At 37.9% G+C, this 22074-nt stretch overlaps 1 protein-coding gene across 1 annotated transcript; it reads left to right on the plus strand.

Moving 5' to 3' along the window:
• The first annotated feature begins 1911 nt into the window (after positions 1–1911).
• Positions 1912–21912, plus strand: vps41 (VPS41, HOPS complex subunit). Its single transcript, XM_005798546.2, has 28 exons — positions 1912–2111; positions 2393–2431; positions 6824–6931; positions 8353–8430; positions 10835–10909; positions 11749–11811; positions 12577–12642; positions 15049–15168; positions 15245–15391; positions 15473–15539; positions 16223–16320; positions 16403–16532; positions 16667–16782; positions 16870–16988; positions 17692–17773; positions 17857–17949; positions 18047–18174; positions 18260–18404; positions 19152–19193; positions 19281–19331; positions 19416–19553; positions 19641–19695; positions 19764–19904; positions 20004–20140; positions 21177–21276; positions 21359–21403; positions 21481–21560; positions 21648–21912. Exons 1-28 carry the CDS (start codon positions 2091–2093, stop codon positions 21726–21728), a joined length of 2565 nt encoding a protein of 854 aa, XP_005798603.1. The 5' UTR covers positions 1912–2090; the 3' UTR covers positions 21729–21912.
• Positions 21913–22074: the final 162 nt, after the last annotated feature.

The following is a 22074-nucleotide window of genomic DNA, read 5'->3' on the forward strand; positions in this document are numbered from 1 at the left end:
GCAGATTGTACAGAAAAAAAATATATTCCCCCTCGGTATCAGTACATTAGGATTCTCTTGAGGATGGATGAGGCAAGACGGAGGTGTGAGACAATCTCAATAAAGAAGAGGCAAATCATACCTTTGGCATTCATCTGGACTACGGCTGTCAGCGGCGTGACAAAGGAGCCGCGCAAGTCGACCAATATCTGAAGGGTTCTTTCAACATCTTCCTCAGGAATGTCTGCAAATATGCATAAAGTAGCGTCAAGGAATATTACAACTTTCATTAAAAAGTCTCTGAACTTGTTTGGACATTTAGACTCAATTAAGTTAATTTGACTTTGTTTCTTTGTGAAAATGTATGACAAAGTCAGGAAAGTGTTTGGGTTTTGAAGAAAGAAAATTAATTAGCAAAACCCTTATTTAGATCAGAAGTTGCTTTAGTAGTTTCTTGGAATTTCTACATCAAGATATTTTACTCTAAGGTATTCGGAGTGTAATATTAAAATAAATTCAAAACATACCGTACAAAAAATACATGCATAAGTATCAAAAATGTCTCTGTAATAATAGATATTACAAGTTAGATTTTCTTATAATGAATAAGTGGTTTTGGACCACAGGTATTACCACAGCATGTTGCCACCACCACCAAGCTTGATAGTATTTTTAGGTTTCACACTTTTAAACATAAGTTCTTGGTCTACTTTCTTACTTCCATAGCATTTGTGAAAATTGCCTTTTAAACTGTATGACATGAGTAAATGTTGTGATTTCTTTCCTCTTGTTTTTCACAATGATTTGGGCTAAGGATGTAAGTTATCAATTAATGAATTAGTCTAAACAAGTTTATTGACGCTGCGCCGCTGGCTCATTAAGGTGACAGCTTAAGTAGGTTGTTGAGTGTTTATATACTGCTCAAAAAAATAAAGGGAACACTTTAAGTGTTAAACACCTGTTTAAGTGTTCCCTTTATTTTTTTGAGCAGTGTATTTCAAAATAGAACCGGAAAAGTGCATTTTTTGCGTCCCGTACTTGCCCATAACGGAATCCACCGACCTTTTCGCTTTTCTTTTTCTGGGCTGGTCCGCCATATTTGATTTTTGTATCAACTGGGTGGCTCCGCTTAAGCAACACCAGTAGCGCCGTCTTCTGGATGGCGGCCACACTACACACTTTCAGGATCCGATTATACTCTGAAAGAAGCTCTAAGGCTAAGTGGACATTATCAGTTAAACCCTAACCCTCATACAAAATTGGTTGCTGACCAAATTTACATGTAACTTTGAGATTGATGTGCACACTTCTTACCCCAACATGTTCATATCTGTAACATGGAAGCCATCTCTTTCCTGAACAGCATGATGTGTGGTTATATTGCTAATGAATGTCACATTAAGCCTCCAAAGGACAACCAAGACATGTGGAAAAGTTTTACATTTTTTCTTCAAAACTGCCTCTATTCAGGCATGAAGCAAATAGAAATAATTGAATCCCAACTGGGAAAGAACGCTTAATCTGATTTACCTAAACCAGTTAAGTGTCCTAAAACTGAAAACAATTAAAGGGAGCAGCAACAAACAAAAAAGGCAAAAACTATGAGAATAAAATTATCAAGCTTTTTTGTGTTAGAGAAATGAGGCATCATCTCACTAGTTACATAGCCATGTCTTTTTTGGAGCATTTTAAGATGGTTGAAACCATTATTAGTGTGTCATTCTTTGAAATAAAATGTCCAAAACACTAAAGGCAACACTTGCCTTATTTGAAAGCATTAATACTATAGCTTCAAAAGCTTAGAGGTAAAAATAAACAACAATGGAAACGAAACGGAAAATCTCTTACTAAATATTTGGCGCGTCATCCACAAATTTGCTGCAGTTATTGTCGTTTCTCCAAAGTAAGACTCCAATACCCATAAGACTTAGCGGTATGAAATCAGTCATGTGATTTCACCGATGACCAAGAAGCTTCGACAACAAACATTATCGTGTTGTACGGTATATTGAATGCTTTCTTCACAAACCATTGTTTTCCCCTCTTAGCTAATATGTATTTAACGTTTTGAGATAAAATAACGATTGGACATAACGCTATTAGTCATCACAATGGCGGAAATGGAGGAGCAGGTAAGCTAACAGGCTAATTTTGATGCATTAATGTACAGTTTCATAATTTCATTGCGGAGTTTATTCTATTAAAATGGCAGGTTGACTTTTTAAGGAATATTCAGTTAGTTAGTTATTTAATTTGGAGTACGTAAGACACATATCTGAGATGCAGTAGCTATGCTACTGCGAGATTTTTGTAATTCTCTCACATTTAGACCACAATCACAAGTATTTATCATCCAATCTGGCACTGAAAAGTTTGTTTGTTTAAAGAAACTCTATGTGTTTTTATTTTCCAGGAAAGGAAGCAGAGTGGGGAATTCACAGATGAATCTGAGGTAAAGCTCGTCATTACATCATTTTGTACTGATGCTTTCTTTCTCTTTCAAAAACAGAAGCAGGGGAAATGAGTTTGAGTAGTTTGGTATGAAGGTAAGCTTATAGAGAGGGAAAAAACAACACAAGGCAGAAATGTCATGCAGTTGCACCAGTATGTCGGCACAGAAATGCATCAACAACATATTGTTAACGTCAGAGGGGTGTGCATAGTTCTGTCAAGCCTGGATGATTTTTAACTCGTATAAAGCTCTGTGTCCGCTGAAAGGACTGTAATACATCAACACAGCTTGATCCCCGAAGGATCTTTGTCAGAGTTTGAGAGGTGTCAAACAGTCATGAATTACAGATGGTTTTCCAGATCTCTCAACATTATGACTGAACTTTGGCATGTTACAGTACACCTGTGCTCCGGAGAATCACACACGGACTAAATAAAACATGACTTCTACACGGCAGCCATGGAGGAAGCTGATTTTTAAGTTTCTGCACGGGAAGCAGAGATAAAATAAATTATTAGAGGTCGGTTATGTACGTTTCTCTCAAGCAATCACAGTGAGCTAAAGAAAAGTATGGAAATCCATAAATTATGTGGAATATTTAATCCAATGTATGTTGCTGTTTCTGCATAAAATATAAAACAGGCTTTAATAAATGCTGCTTTTGAATGCAGCAATTGCAAATTATAAACTGTATGTTACACAGAAACATTTTCCAGTGTCTTATCCACTTTAAAGTCAGAGAAAAATTCTTTTAGTTCATTTTCAAATTCTCCTTATTTTAAGTCTGACTGAAAATGTATTATATTCTGAAGAGCCATTTTGCTCTCAGGCCAGCCAAAAAAAATGATCAGAGCCTCAAATGTCACATCCCCTTTTGAAAAGACATTTTATGAATTTTGATAAATAGCTACTTTAGGAAATTTGTTACTTATTTTCAGGGAACAACAATTTTATCTCTATTTATAGGATTTAGAATAAAAATAAACATCAAATTTTGCAACGAGAGGTAAATATAGATTTTTCTGTGGGATGGACTTCATTTAAAGAAAAAGGAAATATATAAATTTTTAATGGTTTCTATTTACTTTTAAGTTTTTTTTACTATGAAATTAATATTTTTAGAGTCCCTGTGATTTCTGCTTGTAACTTTGACTTGTTTGCATTTTCTTGTGCATCACTGAGAAAGAACTACTTTTACATATGGGATGTGATTTCTTCTTGAAATCACCTCATTTGAAGTGATTAACTCCTAAGCCAATTTAGAGTGCATTCACACCATATCTGTTTAGTCCACTTTATTCAAACTCTGGTTTGTTTGCCTAGAAAGTCCAATTTGTTTGGGGAGGTATGAGTGGACAATCAAATTATTATGTGGACCAAAAAAAGCAAATACTTTATCTCGTAAAAACCTACGTCTCTGTTTGATTGAAGTGAACTCTGGCACAGTTTGCATGCATATTTGAATGCCAAGCAGGCCGGAGATTTCTCCAAATTCATAAATAAGCGGACCGTAGTGCTGGGCATTCTGGGTAAATGCAGGCAAAAAGTATACCTGTCTAGCGCTCCTGGGAGAAATGGTTTGTGGTCTTTTGCCAAAGACAAAAGGAAAATCCTACAGCCGCTAAAATCTGATTCCACTTTATTTTTGTTTAAATTTTGTGAAGAAGGAAATTGTGCTTAGTGTTTTCTTCAGAGGTTTTGGTGTCGTTTTCTTCACTTGTTCTTGTTGCAGCGCCACCACAGGTGGAGGGTGGGGGGAGCAGGTTTTTAACGAGTTTGAATCGTTTGACATTGCAGTGTCAAAGCGAACCGCAACTGCTGAAAATGCAACAAAAGTTGCAATTTTGGTTCCCAATTGAACCGAATCTACTGCGACGTGTGAAAGCACCCTCCATCCCCTTGAATGGTGATAGGTCAGCCTCAGACTGCATGATTTATTTTCTGTTGCAAAATGTTTAAAATTTAAATACAAACTGTATAGGGTTTTGCAATGACCCTGATGACAACCAGAAGCCAAATTTTATTGGTATATTAATAAAGTTGTTTCCTAGTATTTCAGGTTTTGCTGGAGTCTTCACCTCACCAGGTCTTTGTCCTTCTCCTTGCACTTTGGGAGTCGGGTTGAGCCAGACGTTTTTAGATCTCTGCATCTTCTTGTGAAGACGGTGGATTTGGGGTCACATGATTTCTGTTTTACATTACACTTGAAAGCATTACTTCTGAATCTATTTGCTGTCCAGACTTGCATGTTATATTTAACGCAGCTGAATGGTTAGCTACATGCCACATTATTTTCTTGATATTGAAGGAATTATCTCCTCAGTCTTTGTCAAGTGTAATCCTTCTGTCCTGTTTTATGCTTCAGGTAGAATGTTATCCTTGACGTCGTCACATTGAACGGTTCAGCATGTTGTGTTTAAACTGACAAGAGGCAAAAAAGCGGCATAAACGATTATAACACAAAACCCAGTTCTTTAGTTGACAAAAACAAAAAGCAACTTACAAGAGATAGCAAAACTTTTAAAATGGGTATTTTCTCTGTGGGGATGAAGTTTGCCTTTGTTGTTTGATACGCCTTTGAAACCCGTGACAAATGCCCTCGCATCAGAAATCTCACAACCAGAATACACAGGAAATAGCCTAGATATGGCGTTGTTGAGTGGGGAAGGATTGTTTTTGAAAATAACATTTTTTCCACGCTATTGTCCCCCACCTCCAAGCCAGAAGCACATAATGGCAGACAATGTTTTGAGTTGATGCACCCTCTGGGCAGCCACAGACTGTGCAGCATTGGTTATAAACTGAATTATGAGTAATATTCAAGCTGTGACCGGCCTCCAATGTGGACTCATGCTGGAAAGTGTAACACAGTAGAATACCTTAAGTTTGTCTTATGAAAACAATAAATGCATGCATTTCACTGGGGATGAGCAGTACCAAGAAAAGAGAGATGATTCTTTTTCATAAAGCATTTCATGCAAATTAAAGCAAAAGTAGATGTGTGCACACTATCCTCTAAAAACCTATTGATTTAATACAGTGGTACTTGCTGTTGATTGCAATGAGGGAGCATATTATTCTTTACTTTTGAAGATTTCTCATATGGTGAATAAAAATATTTGTGAAAAAGTAAAGAAAATAACATGCTGTGTTAAATTTATTGTATTTTTTATGGTATTTTCAATATTTGCAGTGTTTTTTCTGTTGCATTTGTTTTTCTGTGTTTGTGTGGTAAGGAGTTTGCATCATTCATGTGTCTGTAGAGTGTTTTGCCGTTTCTTACGAGTTTGCACCTGTCAGCCATGGTACTTTTTCCTGCTCAATGATAACATGGCCTCTCCTTACATATTATAAGAAAACAAAGTTTTCTGAATATATACTTTTCATTCTTTCTACTATGCTTGTACAGACACTAAAACTAAACCTTCCTGCCTTACATTCCAACAATTTCACTGATTTAATTGGCTACTAACTACCGTTTGACATTGGTGTTTTAAAAATGACAGCAATCCGTTCATGAAAATAAGTAAATTATTATATAAGTAATAATTTACTTAAGTAAATATATATTATATAAAAGTAAGTATATATATAAACACCTATAATAACCAAGCAAGCATGGTTATTTCTGTCACTATTATGTAACACCATGCATTACCCTAAATATTTGGTGAAATCTGATTTGGCTCCATCATGCTGTGGGAATGGATTTATTCCAGGAAAGCTGATCTGAGCTGTTGGAGCTGAAAACAGGACAATTTTGGAAGAAACTCTTTTAGCGACTCTTTTAGTGAGACTTGAGATTGGGTCGGAGATTCACGTTTCCTCAGGACAGTGACCCTAAACATTCAGCCTGAGCTATGACGGAAGGGTTTAAAATGAAGCATGTGTTTTTATAGAATTCAAACTAGGTGGAGTTTTGGGTAGAACATATTTATAGAACATATTTATATTTATCTTAAGTGCAAAACGTATACATGTTTTTGTATATTTTGGCTTGATTACTGCTCTCTGTATGTTTTTCTTTCAGAAAATTACCTTTTTTCGATTCTGTATACTCAGGTTAACGATTAAATTAGTTAACGATTATTCCAATAATCAGTTCATCACGATTAATCCGATTAATTGTTTCAGCCCTACCTATAAGTAATTATTTATTATTCCTGCTTAGCTTTCAAGAAAGTATCTTCAAGCCCCATTTTCTGCAGCGTCTTCTAACTTATCTTTGTTTTCAACACAAAATACTAAATGGGGGACACTTTGTATATTCCATCTCACTGCATGATGGACCATTTTCCAAGAAAGCTCTCAGAAGTTTTAGAGGTGACCCTGTAGTAATGACTACCTTTTAAGAACGTGTTTTGGTGAGAACCCATCTCCTGTCTCCACCAGGAGGAGGACAGTGAGGAGGAGCCCAAGCTGAAGTACGAGAGGCTCTCCAACGGGGTGTCTGAAATCCTCCAGTCCGACGCAGCCAGCTGTATGACCGTCCACGACAAGGTGAGGGTGATAATCCACCACCCACAAGAGTGTTTCAGCTTCAAGTCCAATCATCTCTGGGGGGGATTTTTTTTTTTCTTTTTCTGTTTACGTGCACATTTGAGAGATGCCATCTTCAAAGTTGGTTTTCGTCCCTTCTTGCTGGATCTGTTGAGGCAGGCCATTCTTTTCTCACCTAGCCTCCTTGTTTTGTCCCTCTCAGGGAGGTACATCAGAAGGCACCATTGTCTTTTCCTCTGTTTTTTTCCCACTTCTTTCATATTTTTTGCTCCTCTCCTACTCTCTGCTGAATGTAGGATTTTTTTTTCCTTTTCTTTTTTTTTTTAAGAGAGCCACTCTTGGCGTGATGTTTAGCCGTCATGGCACCACCAGCACACCCTCACGCCTGAGCAGAGCAAAAGTCAAGCCCAGTTACGTCTCCTCACCTGATGTTTTATTAACAACAATTGATTTTCATTTATTTATTTCTGCTTTGAGGATCCAGGCCTTTTTTTGTGTGTCTTCTACACCTAAAGTAGCCACAAAGAAACACTGCATTTGTTAAATCATAAATTGGATCCAGCTGTTTTTTTATTTTTGTGTTTGTGTACCTTTAGCTGTCCGGCTACATGTGTGGTCCCAGTGACAACCCCCTACACCCTCCAAAGCCAGCGGCAGCACATGCCGCCTTATGTTGCCTCATATTTTAAGTGTCTGAATTGGAATTTCATTTGAACAATTCCCATCCTGATAAATCCCTTTAAAAGTCGCTCCGCCTCACAAGGCTGAACCTTTTATTTATTTATTTTTGGTTATTTTATTTGGGGAGATTGCAGGGGGCTCTGTCTGACATGCTCAGCTGTGCCTGTAAATATAAGCATTTCATTATAGACTGCACTGAAGCATGGTGGGCTCGCCGCACATCCACATGCTGCTCAGGAAGGGAGGGGGATTAGGAGACGGCATGCAGCAGGGGCCGGGCTGGAAGAACACACACTTAATCTAATGCTAGAAGCCCCCCGGTTTCTGTAATTTTTTTTGTCCCCGTGGACCTGCACGCACACACACACACATCCACAGCCATATGGACACATGCGTCCCTGCCGAAGCCTTAAAACACAGAAACCAGTTGCTGCTCAGGAGAAGAAATGAGTCAATCCTGGAAAAGAAGGTGATTGGGTTGCAAGAGGAGCATGTAGAGTGCATTTATTATGCTTAAGCATTTTAATTTGAGGGGGGAAATGCCATTTCACACTGTCTGCTTTAATAAATAGGGCTTTTCCACTCCCTGCAATTTCACAGCTTTGCCTCCAAGCCCACCCAATCCCCACTATGACCACGTTCCAGGAAATATTTTTTATCCTTTCCCACAGCCAACTTTTTTTCTTCTTAAAATTGTTAAATATCTCCTTGTTCGACTCACTTTTTGTCTTTTTTTTCAGTTTCTTGCCCTAGGAACCCATTTCGGAAAGGTTTTCCTGCTGGACATTCAAGGAAATGCCACTCAGAAATATGACGTTGTGAGTATGAAGTTCTTACATGTTTTGCCACGTTGTATTTTAGCAATCAACAATCATTGGAAGTGTTTGATCGCTGTGATGCCAATAAACATTTTTCCCATTGATTATTACAAATGGCACAGATCATTTTTGGCATGCCCTTTTTACAAGTTTTATATAGTTTTATTATCTTTTGAGAGAATGTAATAAAATAAACTTGCCAGGAGTATGCATAATTTTTAGTTAAACTGTAACCTAAAAAGTTGTTCTTAATTTTTATAGGTTGGTCAGAGCGTCAACAGAGTTTTCATGAGTAATCCTTAACTAAGTCATTTGTAGGGAGGTATAAAGGCCCAAAATGGGAACAACAACACATATCTGCCAGCTGAGAAGTAAACCTGCTCATATCTACAGTCCAAGGCACAATCATAAAAGTTTAACTGGAACTGGTTAAAAAGAACATTTTGCAGGCACGCAACGCACTACGAGTAAGAAGATGAGGGAATCTCAAAGGCTTGCTGTTGGAGATATAAGCAGCAGTTAAAGTGACATCTAGGGTCACCGAGTCGCCATAACAACAGCTGGTTTAAGGTTTTTGTACGCCTTTTTACAGGGACGCCTTTAAATACTGGAGGGCCCCACAAGTCTTTTTACATTCTCGGCTTGTATAAAGAGGAAGAAATTCAGATTGTCTTGGTGACTTAAAGGCTAGACGGAAAAATTCTGCCACGTTAAAGAGACTCCATTTGTAAAAAGCTAATCACAGTTTATACAAAGCCTATTTTGTCAAAATTTTTGCAGCCGTCACTTTTACTTAGAACAGTCTTAAGTGTGCATTTATTTAACCAGGAAGTCCAATTGAAATCAGAAATCTCTTTGACAAAGAGCCAAGATAGCAGCTTATAATTTAATTTAGTGGCTAATTAACAGATTTTTGTTAATCTGAAACAGATGTGTTAAAGCAGAGAAAGATCTACAACATGCAGCTATGAGAACCAGGGTTTAGAAAAACTGAAGCGTTCCCAATTCCTTTTAGTACTGCGCAATATTTCACAAATAAATCATCATTGCAATATTGATGCGTGCAATATTCACATGCCAAAGAACTTTCTGAAGTACATTAATAATATGTAATCCAAGTTTTATGAATTTGTATTTTATCTTTTCCTGGGAAGCCTGTGTGACACTTTAGCCCAATCACATTGGCTCTTTACAACTTTGACTAAAAAGAATCAAAATGAACTATTTTTACCTCATAAATGCAATAGATTAAATCCGTTGTCATCGCAGCATTAAGGTTTACAATTACAAAGGACGTCTGGGTTGCAAGACTCAATAGCAAATCATATTTCTAGTGTTGTGGATGCAAATCCTGTAATGGTTTTTGACCTGTTGGGTATCTTTCACTGCCCTTGATGCCGACACTTCTCATATATGTTTAGTGGATCAGATGCTTGAGCTGCTAAGGAGTCAGGAGAATTTGAGTTACTTCTAGTCAGTGTCATCTTTATAATATTCAGTCATGCTCTCACAGTTAAATGTTTTCCTGATATACGTGTGATGGTTATGCGAAACATTTTTAAATGTGAGATCATTTAAGGTTTTTTCAGAATCAGGGTAGCTCCGATTCATAACTATATCTGTTTTTCGATGTTTCATATGGAGCAATTTGTTGAAGAGGCTGGTTAATTAATAATTCCCCTCACAGCATCTCCCTATGCTGTTCTAGTTAATTGTGTGGAGATGTCCTTCAAATACTTAGGACTTTGCCTAACTCTGTTACAGCTTACCAAATAAAACCCACAGTTACCATAAAGCTTTCGAGAGTTGGGTGTCAATCAGGGAAATAAATTAAACATTTTTATTCTGTTTCTTTTGATAAACGTAAAAGAGAGAAGATGTTTTTTTATTGCTTTGACCTGTAGGAACCGTTCAAAGCATAATTTGAGTGCATAGACAGAAAGTATGTTGCTTATTGGTTTCAGGCCAGCTGTTATATCAGCTTTGAGCAGGAATGTAATTTGAAAATCAGTAATCAGGACTGAATTGATCAGCACAAAAGCATCTGTTTTACATTACAGTTCCTGCACTCAGGCTTTAAACTGCTTCATGTCTAACTTGCTGCCAGATATCCATCATTTTTTAGGAAACAAGGAAGCTGAAACCTCAGAGTTCAAGCTATTGGCTTTAAATATGAGTCTCGTATTTGATAATCATCACAATTTATCTTTCAAACACTTACAGTCTATAACTTTGGACTTGTTTTTGTAATCTAAAAGCATTATTAGTGAACAAATCACAAAGCTTCCGTAGCTTCTTTATATACTAATTTCTTTATTTTTATGGTGATTAAAACCAGAAACATTTAGTCGGTTGTACTGAAATTTCATGGCCTCTCATAAATGCTATTTTGTGCCGTCTGCAGAGTTCAGTGAAGATCAACCAGATCAGCCTGGATGAAAGCGGTGAAAATGTGGGCATCTGCTCTGAGGACGGGAAGGTGAGATCCATCTGTCCATCAGTGCAGGCTGCAGATTCTTGGTCCTACAGCTTCTTTCCAATCAGTCGTTTTCCATCTTTAAACTCCTCTTATCAGCTTCAAACTTTATGTTAATGATCTGAAAGTTTGGAGACAATTCTTCCACATTTAGAGCATTAACCTGGAGTTTTATCTCCACGCAGATCCGCACATAAATTTTTGTCGCAGCATTTTGAAGAGCAGTTTAAAGGATTGCATGCTGATGCGTTGATCTGTCAGTCAGCCATCAGCCCTTCCATGGGTGTCATCTCCATGTTCTTGCTGTTATCTTGTCTCTTTCCATCATTATCACTACCCTTCATGGATGCAGTCAAGATATGCTCTGCGATATGGCGCTGTCCCCCTACGTTCAGCAAAAACAAGATCTTGTCTCATAAAAGAAATGCAGCAGACAATTAAAGCTGATGCAACAGCAGTTGTTCAACACCAGTAATTCAGTTTGCTGTTAATCCTTTGAAATTTAACTTAATCCGTAATCATTAATGCGAAAAGTAGATAGCATCTAAGTTTTATAATATTCCTCCATCTTGGGAGAAACGTGCTCAGATGGCCTACTGTAGCAAACTGAAGCAGTGGTCAAGTCCAAGATTAGGACTTCTGTTCTAAAGCCTTTAGGGTTTAAAAAAATCAGCTTCTCCACTAATTGGTGACCCAGAGGAGGAGCAGGGCGCCAATCACACTCTTTTCCGACCACTTTTTCCCCCGCTGGCCTTGGATAGTTGCAGAGACAGCAATTAAGGGAGAAGCGTTCAGTAATTCACCTCTGCGTTTGTGTTTCTGCTGGCTCATCTCTGTTCCAGGTTCAGGTGTTTGGCCTCTACACAAGAGAGGGCTTCCATGAGAGCTTCGACTGTCCTGTCAAAGTATGTTTCCGCCCCTGTCCGCCTTGTAACTTCTTTTATCATCTTGCAAAAGTATTCACACCCCAAGCTTAGGTCTAGGCAATGTGACTTAAAAATAAAATATCAGATTTTTTCCACACCAGATCCAGTTTCCAATTTTAATTTTTTTTTTTTTTTGTTGGTTTGTTTGTTTTTGCTTTCTTTTCTAATAAAGAAATTACCAAAGACACAAAACATTTTCAAAAGGTGACTTTTATTTCAATCATCCCTTGTATTCTCGTAATTAAACAAAAGTTCTCATAGCATGGCCCTAATACTCTGTCATACAACTCATACAGTCATAGCTTTTGCAGAAAGAAATGCATAATTTTTACTGGGAAAAAGTATTAAAATTATGTTGTTTATTGGGAATAAAGCTTTGATAAACCGTCTGAGGTTGGATGCAGTGCTCCAGCAGACATTTGAAGTCCAGCTATTTTGAAGTCTCAAGTTGATTTAGATCATTATATTACACACATGTAAACTCTTTTTAATAATTAGGTGACTTCTTAGGCAGGTTTTTTTTTATTTATGATGCTGAATGGCAATGCACACCAAATGTATTTTTTTATTTGTTTTTGTAAAGCATTTTACAGACCATATATTATTTTCTCTGTACGACTTTGCGTTGATCAGTCTTAAAAAACGTTATTAAATATGTGAAAGTTTGTGTTTGTAAAGTCTCAAGATCAGAGGAAAAAGCAGTGAATGCTAGTGATGGTGAAATCTCTTCTTTTCATTTTGCAGGTTGTTGCTTTACACCCTCAGTTCAGCAGATCAAACTACAAGCAGTTTGTCACCGGGGGCAACAAGGTAGGTTTAAACCGTACTTTCCCCCTCCCACGAAGCGGTCATTACATACAGTTTTCAGCGTTTATAGAAATTTTTCTGCCGTAATAATTCCTTCCTGATTGCGTCCGGGTGAAACCGATTCCCATAAAAAAAAAAGAAGAACTAAGTGACTTTGGCCCGGCTCGGAAGGCAGAACTCGGGCCTTTTGTCTAGTGTGAAAGGCTCTTACTTTTCTGTCTCTTTGCTGGAGTGCTCTCGGCACAGCCGCCCATTTTCACAAAGTGCTATTCTCTCTGCAGTGTTTCGAAAGCAACGCTTTACGAGCGCAGCAAATAGATGCTATTATAAAGAGGCTACATAGTCTTAGGGTTGTCTTTGGGAGACATGCATAGGGTGAGATGAATTTGAACATTAGATTTGATTTCTTCCTCCTCAGAAAAACCATATGCGTATTAAAAATGGATATAGTACAATAGAGCTTTGATCTCGCATCATAAATAAAGTGCGCTGACATTTACACAGCAGTGTGAGGAAAACTTTCTCCGTAAAACTCCATTATTAGCATTACTTTGCCATTTTCTTTCAATTGCTGCTGATTCCTCTCCCTTCCATGTTGTGAAGGCCTCCACAAGGTGCCTGGGATGAAAATCAATAAGCCTCAACGGGCGCCACATCCTGTCAAAGGAAATTCAATTTTGTCTCCCCAGTTCTTTTGTCGTATCATCTCTTTGTAGAGCAAACTGTTTATTAACATAGCCCAAATGCTGAATTAGAGCGAATTCTACCTCTTTGGTAACAAATCTGCACCGCTTTTGGGTGCCGGGGGAGGGGGAAGCTTTTTGTCCAACTTTATACAGTTAGGATGCCGACAATGCGGAGAGTGTGCAGGAGATGAATTCCATCTGTAATGATAACACAGACGCTGATTTTGAAATATGCTTCATTTTATACCTATCTCATTGTCCCCAATAAATGGTGTGCAGCCAAAAGAAGCAGTTGGCATCATTATGGGAGATGTGAAATCATGCCTTTAATGCAACACATTTCCAACACTGCCTTTATGGCTTCCACATAGTCTGCTTGCAAAATTTGTCGACCCATATGTGCATCCAGAATGACTTCTTCCATCAGTGAACGTGAAGCTTGTCCTGCTTCACTGGAGTCAAATGAACAATCTGTCTTAATTTTCCTTGTGCCAAAATACTCTTAAGTGAAATTAAGTCTGCACACAAAAAGGAAAAAGCAGGTTTTATGTCATTATGTACAGTTTGAATTGAATTTATGAGACTTCTAGTGGTACTTAACAGGCTGAGCTACTGTTGCATCAGTGCAATATGCTGTTAATTTACTGCCCTCTGTAGGTTCCACTGCATTACTGCGCTCTAGAGGTTGAAGTCATAACCTCTCTATATCAAAAGTATTATCAAAACTTCCACTTCTGATAATACTGTTACTACAGTTATTTAATGTATTTTGAGATTTTATGTGATAGACCAAAACAAAGTGATACTTACCGGTAATTCAGATATGTAAATAAAATGAAGCTTTTTTTATAGTTAAAAACACTCTTAATACCCAATTAATAAAATTAACTGCCTTAAAAACACATAAAATTAGTAAATTTTATGAAAACTGTCAGTCAAAATGACGAACCACTAAAAAGTCTAGTGCAACCTCTGATCAGTGTGTTGCTGATTCTCAGTATAAATGTTTTGTGAAGGTCTCAGAGATTTGGTAGAGAACAATAAACAGCAGCAGGCCAGGAGTAAGATTGTAAAATCTCAAGCTTTGAACAACAAACTCAATACTCCTCAATCAAGAGTACGTGATAACTGCAAACCACCTACAGTTACTTACTTGGTTACACCTACAGACTTGGTTGAAAGAAACTCACAAGAAGTCCTGTTTAGTTTAGTTGTGTAGTTTGGCACAAGCCATGTAGGAGACCTACCAGACATGTTAGAAGAAGGCACTCTGGCGGTCAACAATATGATTTAGGAGGAAATAAAGTTTTGTTTTTCTGGCAGATTTGAAGCTGGTAAACCCTGAAATCTGATTTCTGCGCAGAAGTGAAAAGGAAATGTTAGTTTCAAAGAAATTATTACTTAGAAGAAATTTTTTCTTTTGATATAGTCAATGCATATTCATGCGTTAAAATGTCCTAGTCAAAGTCCAGACCAAAATCTTCACTGGAATCAGCACTGGAAAATTTATGTTTATTTGTCCTCCTGGAAATGGTCCTTGTAACAAATGATGTCCTGTGCAGAACAGATAACATGTGACTTGCTACTTTATGTGGGTAAATCACATAAAATCTCATTAAAATCCAAAAAAAGGTTTATTGTCAAAATGTGGAAAGGCTCAGGAGGTATGAATAGTTTTACAACCACTGTCCAGTAGACTCTGCACCCGCTTTTCTCCTTTAAGTTGCTCCTGTATGAAAGAAACTGGCTGAATCGCTGGAAGACGGTGGTCCTGCATGAAGGAGAGGGAACGATCACTAACGTGAAATGGAGAGTCAACCTGATAGCCTGGGCCAACAACTTGGTGAGCGACAGCTTCACCAACCTCAAGCCTCCAGTGATAACTGCATGGATGCTTATGTTGGAAAAATTTTTTCCAGGGAGTGAAAATCTATGACTTTAGCACCAAGCAGCGGATCACCAATGTGCTGCGAGATAATGCGAGTCTGCGGCCCGACATGTATCCCTGCAGCCTGTGCTGGAAAGACGACACTACTCTCATCGTCGGCTGGGGAACTTCCATCAAGGTCTGCTTCTTGTTCATTTCAGAACTTATTTCAGACACTACCTGCTGCATGTTTAAACCTCGTCTTGTTGTTTCTCTTCAGATTTGTACAGTGAAAGAGCGAAATCCTACTGAAATGAGGGATCTGCCCAATCGCTATGTGGAAATAGGTAAATGAACCATGCAGCAGTTGAGCAAATTCTATATCTGCTGAAGTTTTACAGAGGTTTACCTAACATTTCTCACCAGTTCTGTGTGATTTAGAAATTTTCCTTCTTTTTCTTCATAATGAACAGAATTATGAGTACAGAAATTAGTGGATGCATCTATGTCTGGTTGTTGTTGATTATACGATTAATGCAACTAAACTAATGAAGAAAAATTACATTTTCTGTGTCAAGAATACATTTATATTGAAATGTATTTATCACATCCATAAAGTACTTTTTTTGTAATCGTGTAGCTTGGTGGTAATGAAAAAGGCCCTATTTATTTTGCCTCTACAAAAAGATATTTCTTTCTTTTTGTTTTCTTTTGTTGTAGTTTAGTTTTCTAAAAAAAACTAAACATTATGTTTGGGTTTTATTTATTACATTATTTTTGGTTTTGTGTACACTAAGATATATGGATATAATATATCTATATCTGGAAATGATCTGATATTTATTTATCTTTTGTTGTTTTTGATCTTATTCTCAGTTAATCATTCTAAAGGTAATAATAGCTAAGGTTTAGTATTAATTATTAAATAGAATCAAGGAAAAGGTATCAAAGAATTGAAATATTTAACATTTCGCACCCTAAACCACCTGATCTTTTTTTTATGTAACTCCTAACATTCGGCTCCTTCCAGTGTCTGCATTTGAGACGGAGTTCTTCATCTGTGGTTTGGCGCCGCTGGCGGATCAGCTCGTCACCCTGTTTTTTGTGCAGGACCCCATGAACCAGATGGTAAAGCTATACCAAACATGTGCATTAACAGACCATAAAGACAGAGAGGATTAGGAGGATAACCCGTTACGTCTGCATGCAGGATGAAGAGGATCGTGCACGGCCTCGTCTCGACATCATCCAGCCTCTCCCCGAAAGCTGCGAGGAGATCTCCTCGGATGCTCTGAGTGTTCGCTTCTACCAGGACAACGAGTGCAGGGATTACCGCCTCGGTGAGAACATCAAACTCGCCCTGGGAGAAATGTCACCCTGCCTTCTTCTGCAGTCTGATTTTATTATACATCGACCACCAAATGTCAGCGGTAATGCTCTGCACGCAGAGCCATGAATGTATTTTCATTAACAGAGCATTCAGAGGGAGAGTCACTCTTCTACATCATCAGTCCCAAAGACATCGTTGTGGCTAAAGAGCGAGACCAGGACGACCACATCGATTGGCTGCTGGAGAAGAAGAAATATGAGGTTTGTGTTGCTGAACTTTATCCGAAAGCTGCTAAAGGTTAAAAAGGAATGTCAAGAGTTTAATTTGGCATCCTTTGTCTGAGACAGGAGGCGCTGATGGCTGCGGAGATCAGCTTCAAAAACATCAAGAGGCACGATGTTCAGAAAATAGGGATGGCTTACATCAATCACTTAGTGGAGAACAGAGACTATGACGCTGCTGCCAGGTCAGTACTGAGTTTGGTGCAGGTTTACACTGGAAAAAGAAACAAGCATGTTCTTTCAAATGCAAAAATATATTCTAAAGAGAGAGATTTAGACAGGTTTTGCCAGTTTAATCAATCTGAATCTAAATGTTTTTACTTAAAGAGAGTTAGTTTGGGTATATTTACTAAATATTTAAACATTAAATTATCGGGGGGGGGGGGGGGGGGGGGGGTTGTTCTCTGATTTGTTTAATTGAAGTGTCAAAGCTGTTCCTTTTCCAAATTGGAATAATTATGGACATAAATCAATGAGAAAAAAAAAAAAACTTTTATAAACAAAAGTTGGATACACAAGTTTACAGTGTAAAAATTATACAGAAGCACAAATATATACATAAGCCACTGTAATTGTCGTTGTCTGATCGGATATTTGACCCATTATCTGAGTAAAACTGGTAGACTAAACTTAAAATAAGTTTAAGACCTCATTCAAATAAGCTAGAATAAGGTCTGGGCCTTTGGAGGTAATATGTGGTGCTTTATGTTTGCCTGATTCACCAGGCAAACATCAAACTGTTTTCAAGTTTTCATCTAGCTTTTTATTTGAGATGGAGATTCTATTGAGACTGGGCATTTTTCAGGCCGAATCTATATATGAAGACCTACAATATTTTCTGATTATTGTTGTGGTTATGAAATGTTTTGCTTGTGTTTTCACTTGCAGAAAATGTCAGAAGGTTCTTGGGAAAAACATGGAGTTGTGGGAGAATGAGGTGTACAGGTTTAAGACCATTGGACAGCTGAAGGTAGGACTGATTTATTTCAAAGAAACCAAAAGATTTTTTTAAGTTGCTGTCATCTCCATGTTTAACCTCTCCTTTACCCTCAGGCTATCAGTCAATATCTACCGAGAGGAGATCTGCGTCTAAGACCTGCCATTTATGAAATGATCTTGCACGACTTTCTAAAAAGTGATTATGAGGTGCTTTGTCTTCTCTTATGGTTATTATATTGTGAAATGATGCATTTCAGTGATCACTTACTTACTCTCTCTATTTCATCTTTCTTTTCTCAAAAAGGGTTTTGCTACACTGATCCGGGAATGGCCCGGAGAACTTTACAACAACATGGCCATTGTTCAGGCCGTCAACGATCACCTAAAGAAGGATCCCACCAACAGCACGCTGCTCACCACGCTGGCCGAACTGTGAGTTACCCTAACACATCCACCATTTTAGACATTTAGCTAAAATTCTTAACACTTTTCCATTTGGGGTGTGATGCCACCTCAGGTACACTTACGACCAGCGCTACGACAGAGCCTTGGAAATCTACCTGAGGCTGAGGCATAAGGACGTCTATCAGCTGATCCACAAACACAACCTGTTCTCCTCCATCGAGGACAAGATTGTCCTCCTGATGGAGTTTGACAAAGAGGTGAGACGACAAAGCTGATATCTAATCAGATCTCAAATGTGTGCACATCAACTGTTTTTTGTAACCTTTCCACTTTTATTTTAAGATGTATCTTACCCAACTTACCTTAAATATCTATATAAGTTGTGATAAGCTGCATGAATTAGTTTGGACATGTTTAAACTAAAGCTTGGTTGAAACATTTCTTTTTGAATCCTTTAGCTAAAGCCATCGTGTGCAGATAGGTTAGTAATTTTCTAAATAACTTTACTGAGCAAAGATATCAGCTAAGAGAAGGGTTTAAAGATACATAGCTTGTAATAAAAACAGAAGGAAATATGGGACAACAGTGATATTACAAAAACCTTCTCCAAAAACAATGTCAAGATGAGAGAATTTTGCAGGAGTTTCCAAAAAATGCATTGTGCTCTGTGTGTGACAACAATCAACATGAAACATTTTCTTAAAATGAAAAATTACTTAATTGTTGCAGTACTTTGTGGAGTTGAATTTTATGAGTGAGTATCTAAAGTTGTTTTAAGCTGAGTATGAGTATAAGGGAGGTCATGCTCATACAACCAAATTATTGCAGCTTATTCACATTTTTCCATTTTTTCCAGCAAACTGATTTGTTTTCCTTTCAGGTCCAGGATATATGTCACATTAGGAGTAGAAACTGTTATGACATTTTTTATGTTATAACTTTATTATCTCTCAGAAACTTTGCATACAGTTCTGTTCACATAATGTATAATCTTATGTTGCTAGAAAGCTGTTGATATGCTTCTCGACAATGAAGACAAGATATCTGTAAGTCCACTTGGCGGTTTTGAATCCTTCTGTTCTTTACAGAAGTGCGCCCTCTGCTGACGTCTTCTTCCTTATTTCTTCCAACAGATAGACAAGGTGGTGGTGGAGCTAGATGGAAGGCCTGAGCTGCTGCATGTGGTAAGTTGATTTTTAACTGTTGAAGTCTGAAGAATCAAACTTTAATCAGACAGTAAAGGTTTCGTCTCTCTTTCCCCTTCCCAGTACCTCCATAAACTGTTCAAGCGGGATCACCACAAAGGCCAGAAGTACCACGAGAGACAGATCGGTCTGTATGCAGAGTACGACCGACCAAACCTCCTGCCTTTTCTGAGAGATAGCACCCACTGCCCTCTTGAAAAGGTGCACCCTGCTCTGGAACATGTTAAAGTTAGTGAAGTTAGCAAAAAACAGTTCATAACCTCATCTTATTTTGACTTTATTGCTCAGGCTCTTGAGATTTGTCAGCAGAGGAACTTTGTAGAGGAGACTGTCTTCCTGCTCAGTGAGTATTGATGGATGAACATGTTTGTTGTTGGAAATGAGAAAACTAATCCACTCTGTTGCTCGCAGGCAGGATGGGGAACTGTAAACGAGCCCTCCAGATGATCATGGAGGAGCTGGAGGATGTGGACAAAGCTATAGAGTTTGCTAAGGAGCAGGATGACGCAGAGCTGTGGGAGGATCTCATATCTTACTCTATCGACAAGCCACGTAAGACGTCCCACCTCCACCGCTCTAATTGAAGCTTTAACCACCTTTTTACCAGCTCAACCGATTCATTTCTTCTCATGCTGTGTTTTTAATTTCCAGCTTTCATCACTGGCCTCCTCAATAACATCGGCACTCACGTGGATCCCATTCTGCTCATCAAACGCATAAAGGAGGGGATGGAGATCCCAAACCTGAGAGACTCACTGGTGAAAATTCTCCACGACTACAACCTCCAGGTTTGTCCAGTTTTTGCTTCATCTAATCTTCTTTGCAAAAAAGAATAAGTGAATGTTCAAACATTGTCTATGATTCAATATACACTTTCTTATCTGATCCACTGCAAAACTATTCAGACTTTTTCATATTTTATCATGTTACCACCACAGACTCAATTTTATCAGGATTTATGTGGTGAATGACCACCAAGCTCTGGATTGCTATATAAAAATCTAAAATGTGTTACCTACATTTTTTTTCAGCCGCTCTAAGTAGAACCACGTTCTGCTGCAGTTATAGCTGTTAGTTTTGTGCAGTAAATCTTCACCAGCTTTACCTGGACATGGAGGTCTCCAGTCTTTTACTGCCTCCATCAGTATCTACCAGAATTTAGCTCAATCTATCATCCCGTCAACTTTGACCAGCTTTCTTGTTCCATTTCCGCAGCTTGATGCTGCCACTGCTTTGCTTCACAATGGCAATGGTGCGTTCAGGGTGATGTCCAGCATTTTGGTTTCCTCTACATTTAGTATATAGACCCAAACCTTTAGTTTTGCATCTCATCTGATCAGCTCTTTCGTCTTTTATTTGCTTCTTAAACACTAAGAACAGTAGAAGAAAACTTATTAAAAAATAAAAAAACAGCTGTATTTATACCTAAAATGAATGACATGTAAGTGGAATCTATTTACTAATAGAGGTGATTTCTCAAGGCAACACATAGCACTCCAATTTGTGCACAGGTATCAGAGAACATAAAACACTGACCACTGTTTGTGGTTTTAACATGGAAAAATGTAAAAAAAAAAAATAAAGAAACAAAAAAGCTCAAGGCATTTGAATATTTTTGCAAGCTTTATTTACTGTTACTACAGCTGGTACAGTAAATATTTATATAAATATTTTATTAAAAAAGAAGTTCTATCCAGAAGGAGGTTTGCTTTGAGTTTGTTTGTAATTAATATATTCTGATTGATCCAAAACAGAAATTTCATAATGGATATTTCTTAATGTAATAATCTTTAAATCAGCTTTTTTTTTCCACCCGTTTCCAAGATTCTTCTTCGGGAAGGATGCAAAAAGATTCTTGTGGCCGATTCGCTCTCCTTGCTCAAGAAGATGCATCGGACGCAGATGCGAGGCGTTCGGGTCGATGGTGGGTCTTTATACTGATGAAGTGGAGATAATGGATGTTAACCTAAACTCATAAAAATACTGTTTCTGTTTTGTTGTTTTAGAAGGGAACATCTGTGAGTCATGTCACAGCACCATACTACCCTCAGGTAACGGGACGTTGTTACAGCTGCATCCAGCTGTGCTAACATTGTTTGTCTAGCCTGGATTTCTGTCTGTGTTTCAGATATGGCCCAGCCGTTCAGTGTGGTGGTGTTTCACTGCAGACACATGTTTCACAAGGAGTGTTTACCATCTTCAGGAACTGTAGGTGGAATCTATTAAGTTTGCATTATATCATTATTTGTTTTTCTTTCAGTTTTTTTTTTATCTGTAACTGTCCTTTCTTCTCAGATTCCTGGGTTGCAGTTTTGTAACATCTGCAGTGCAAAGAGGCGAGGACCTGGAAGTGGGATACTTGAGATGAAAAAGTAACAGCTTTAGGCGCGTGCAACTATTGATCCTGTTTTTCTCCTTTTCTTCTCGATGCATTGATCAATAAAAATCCTTTTTCCCTCAGTTGCTGTATATTTAACTATAACAAGTGTAAAATGATGTGCTTTGTTTTGCTTCCAACTAATGTTATTTGCTGAAGAAGAATAAAATCATTCAAACTCTCTTCAGTTTGGATCTGATTGTTCTGCAGGTAACTAAATCCTGAGCAGGATAAAATGAACACAGACTGAAGACTTTGTCTGAGCTGCAGAACAACAAGGAGCAAATGTAGCTGTGTAACATTTATTTTTTTAATAAAAGTGATGGGAAAATATGCCATAAAATA

The sequence above is a fragment of the Xiphophorus maculatus genome, chromosome 21, assembly GCF_002775205.1.
Source record: "Xiphophorus maculatus strain JP 163 A chromosome 21, X_maculatus-5.0-male, whole genome shotgun sequence".
Taxonomy (NCBI): domain Eukaryota; kingdom Metazoa; phylum Chordata; class Actinopteri; order Cyprinodontiformes; family Poeciliidae; genus Xiphophorus; species Xiphophorus maculatus.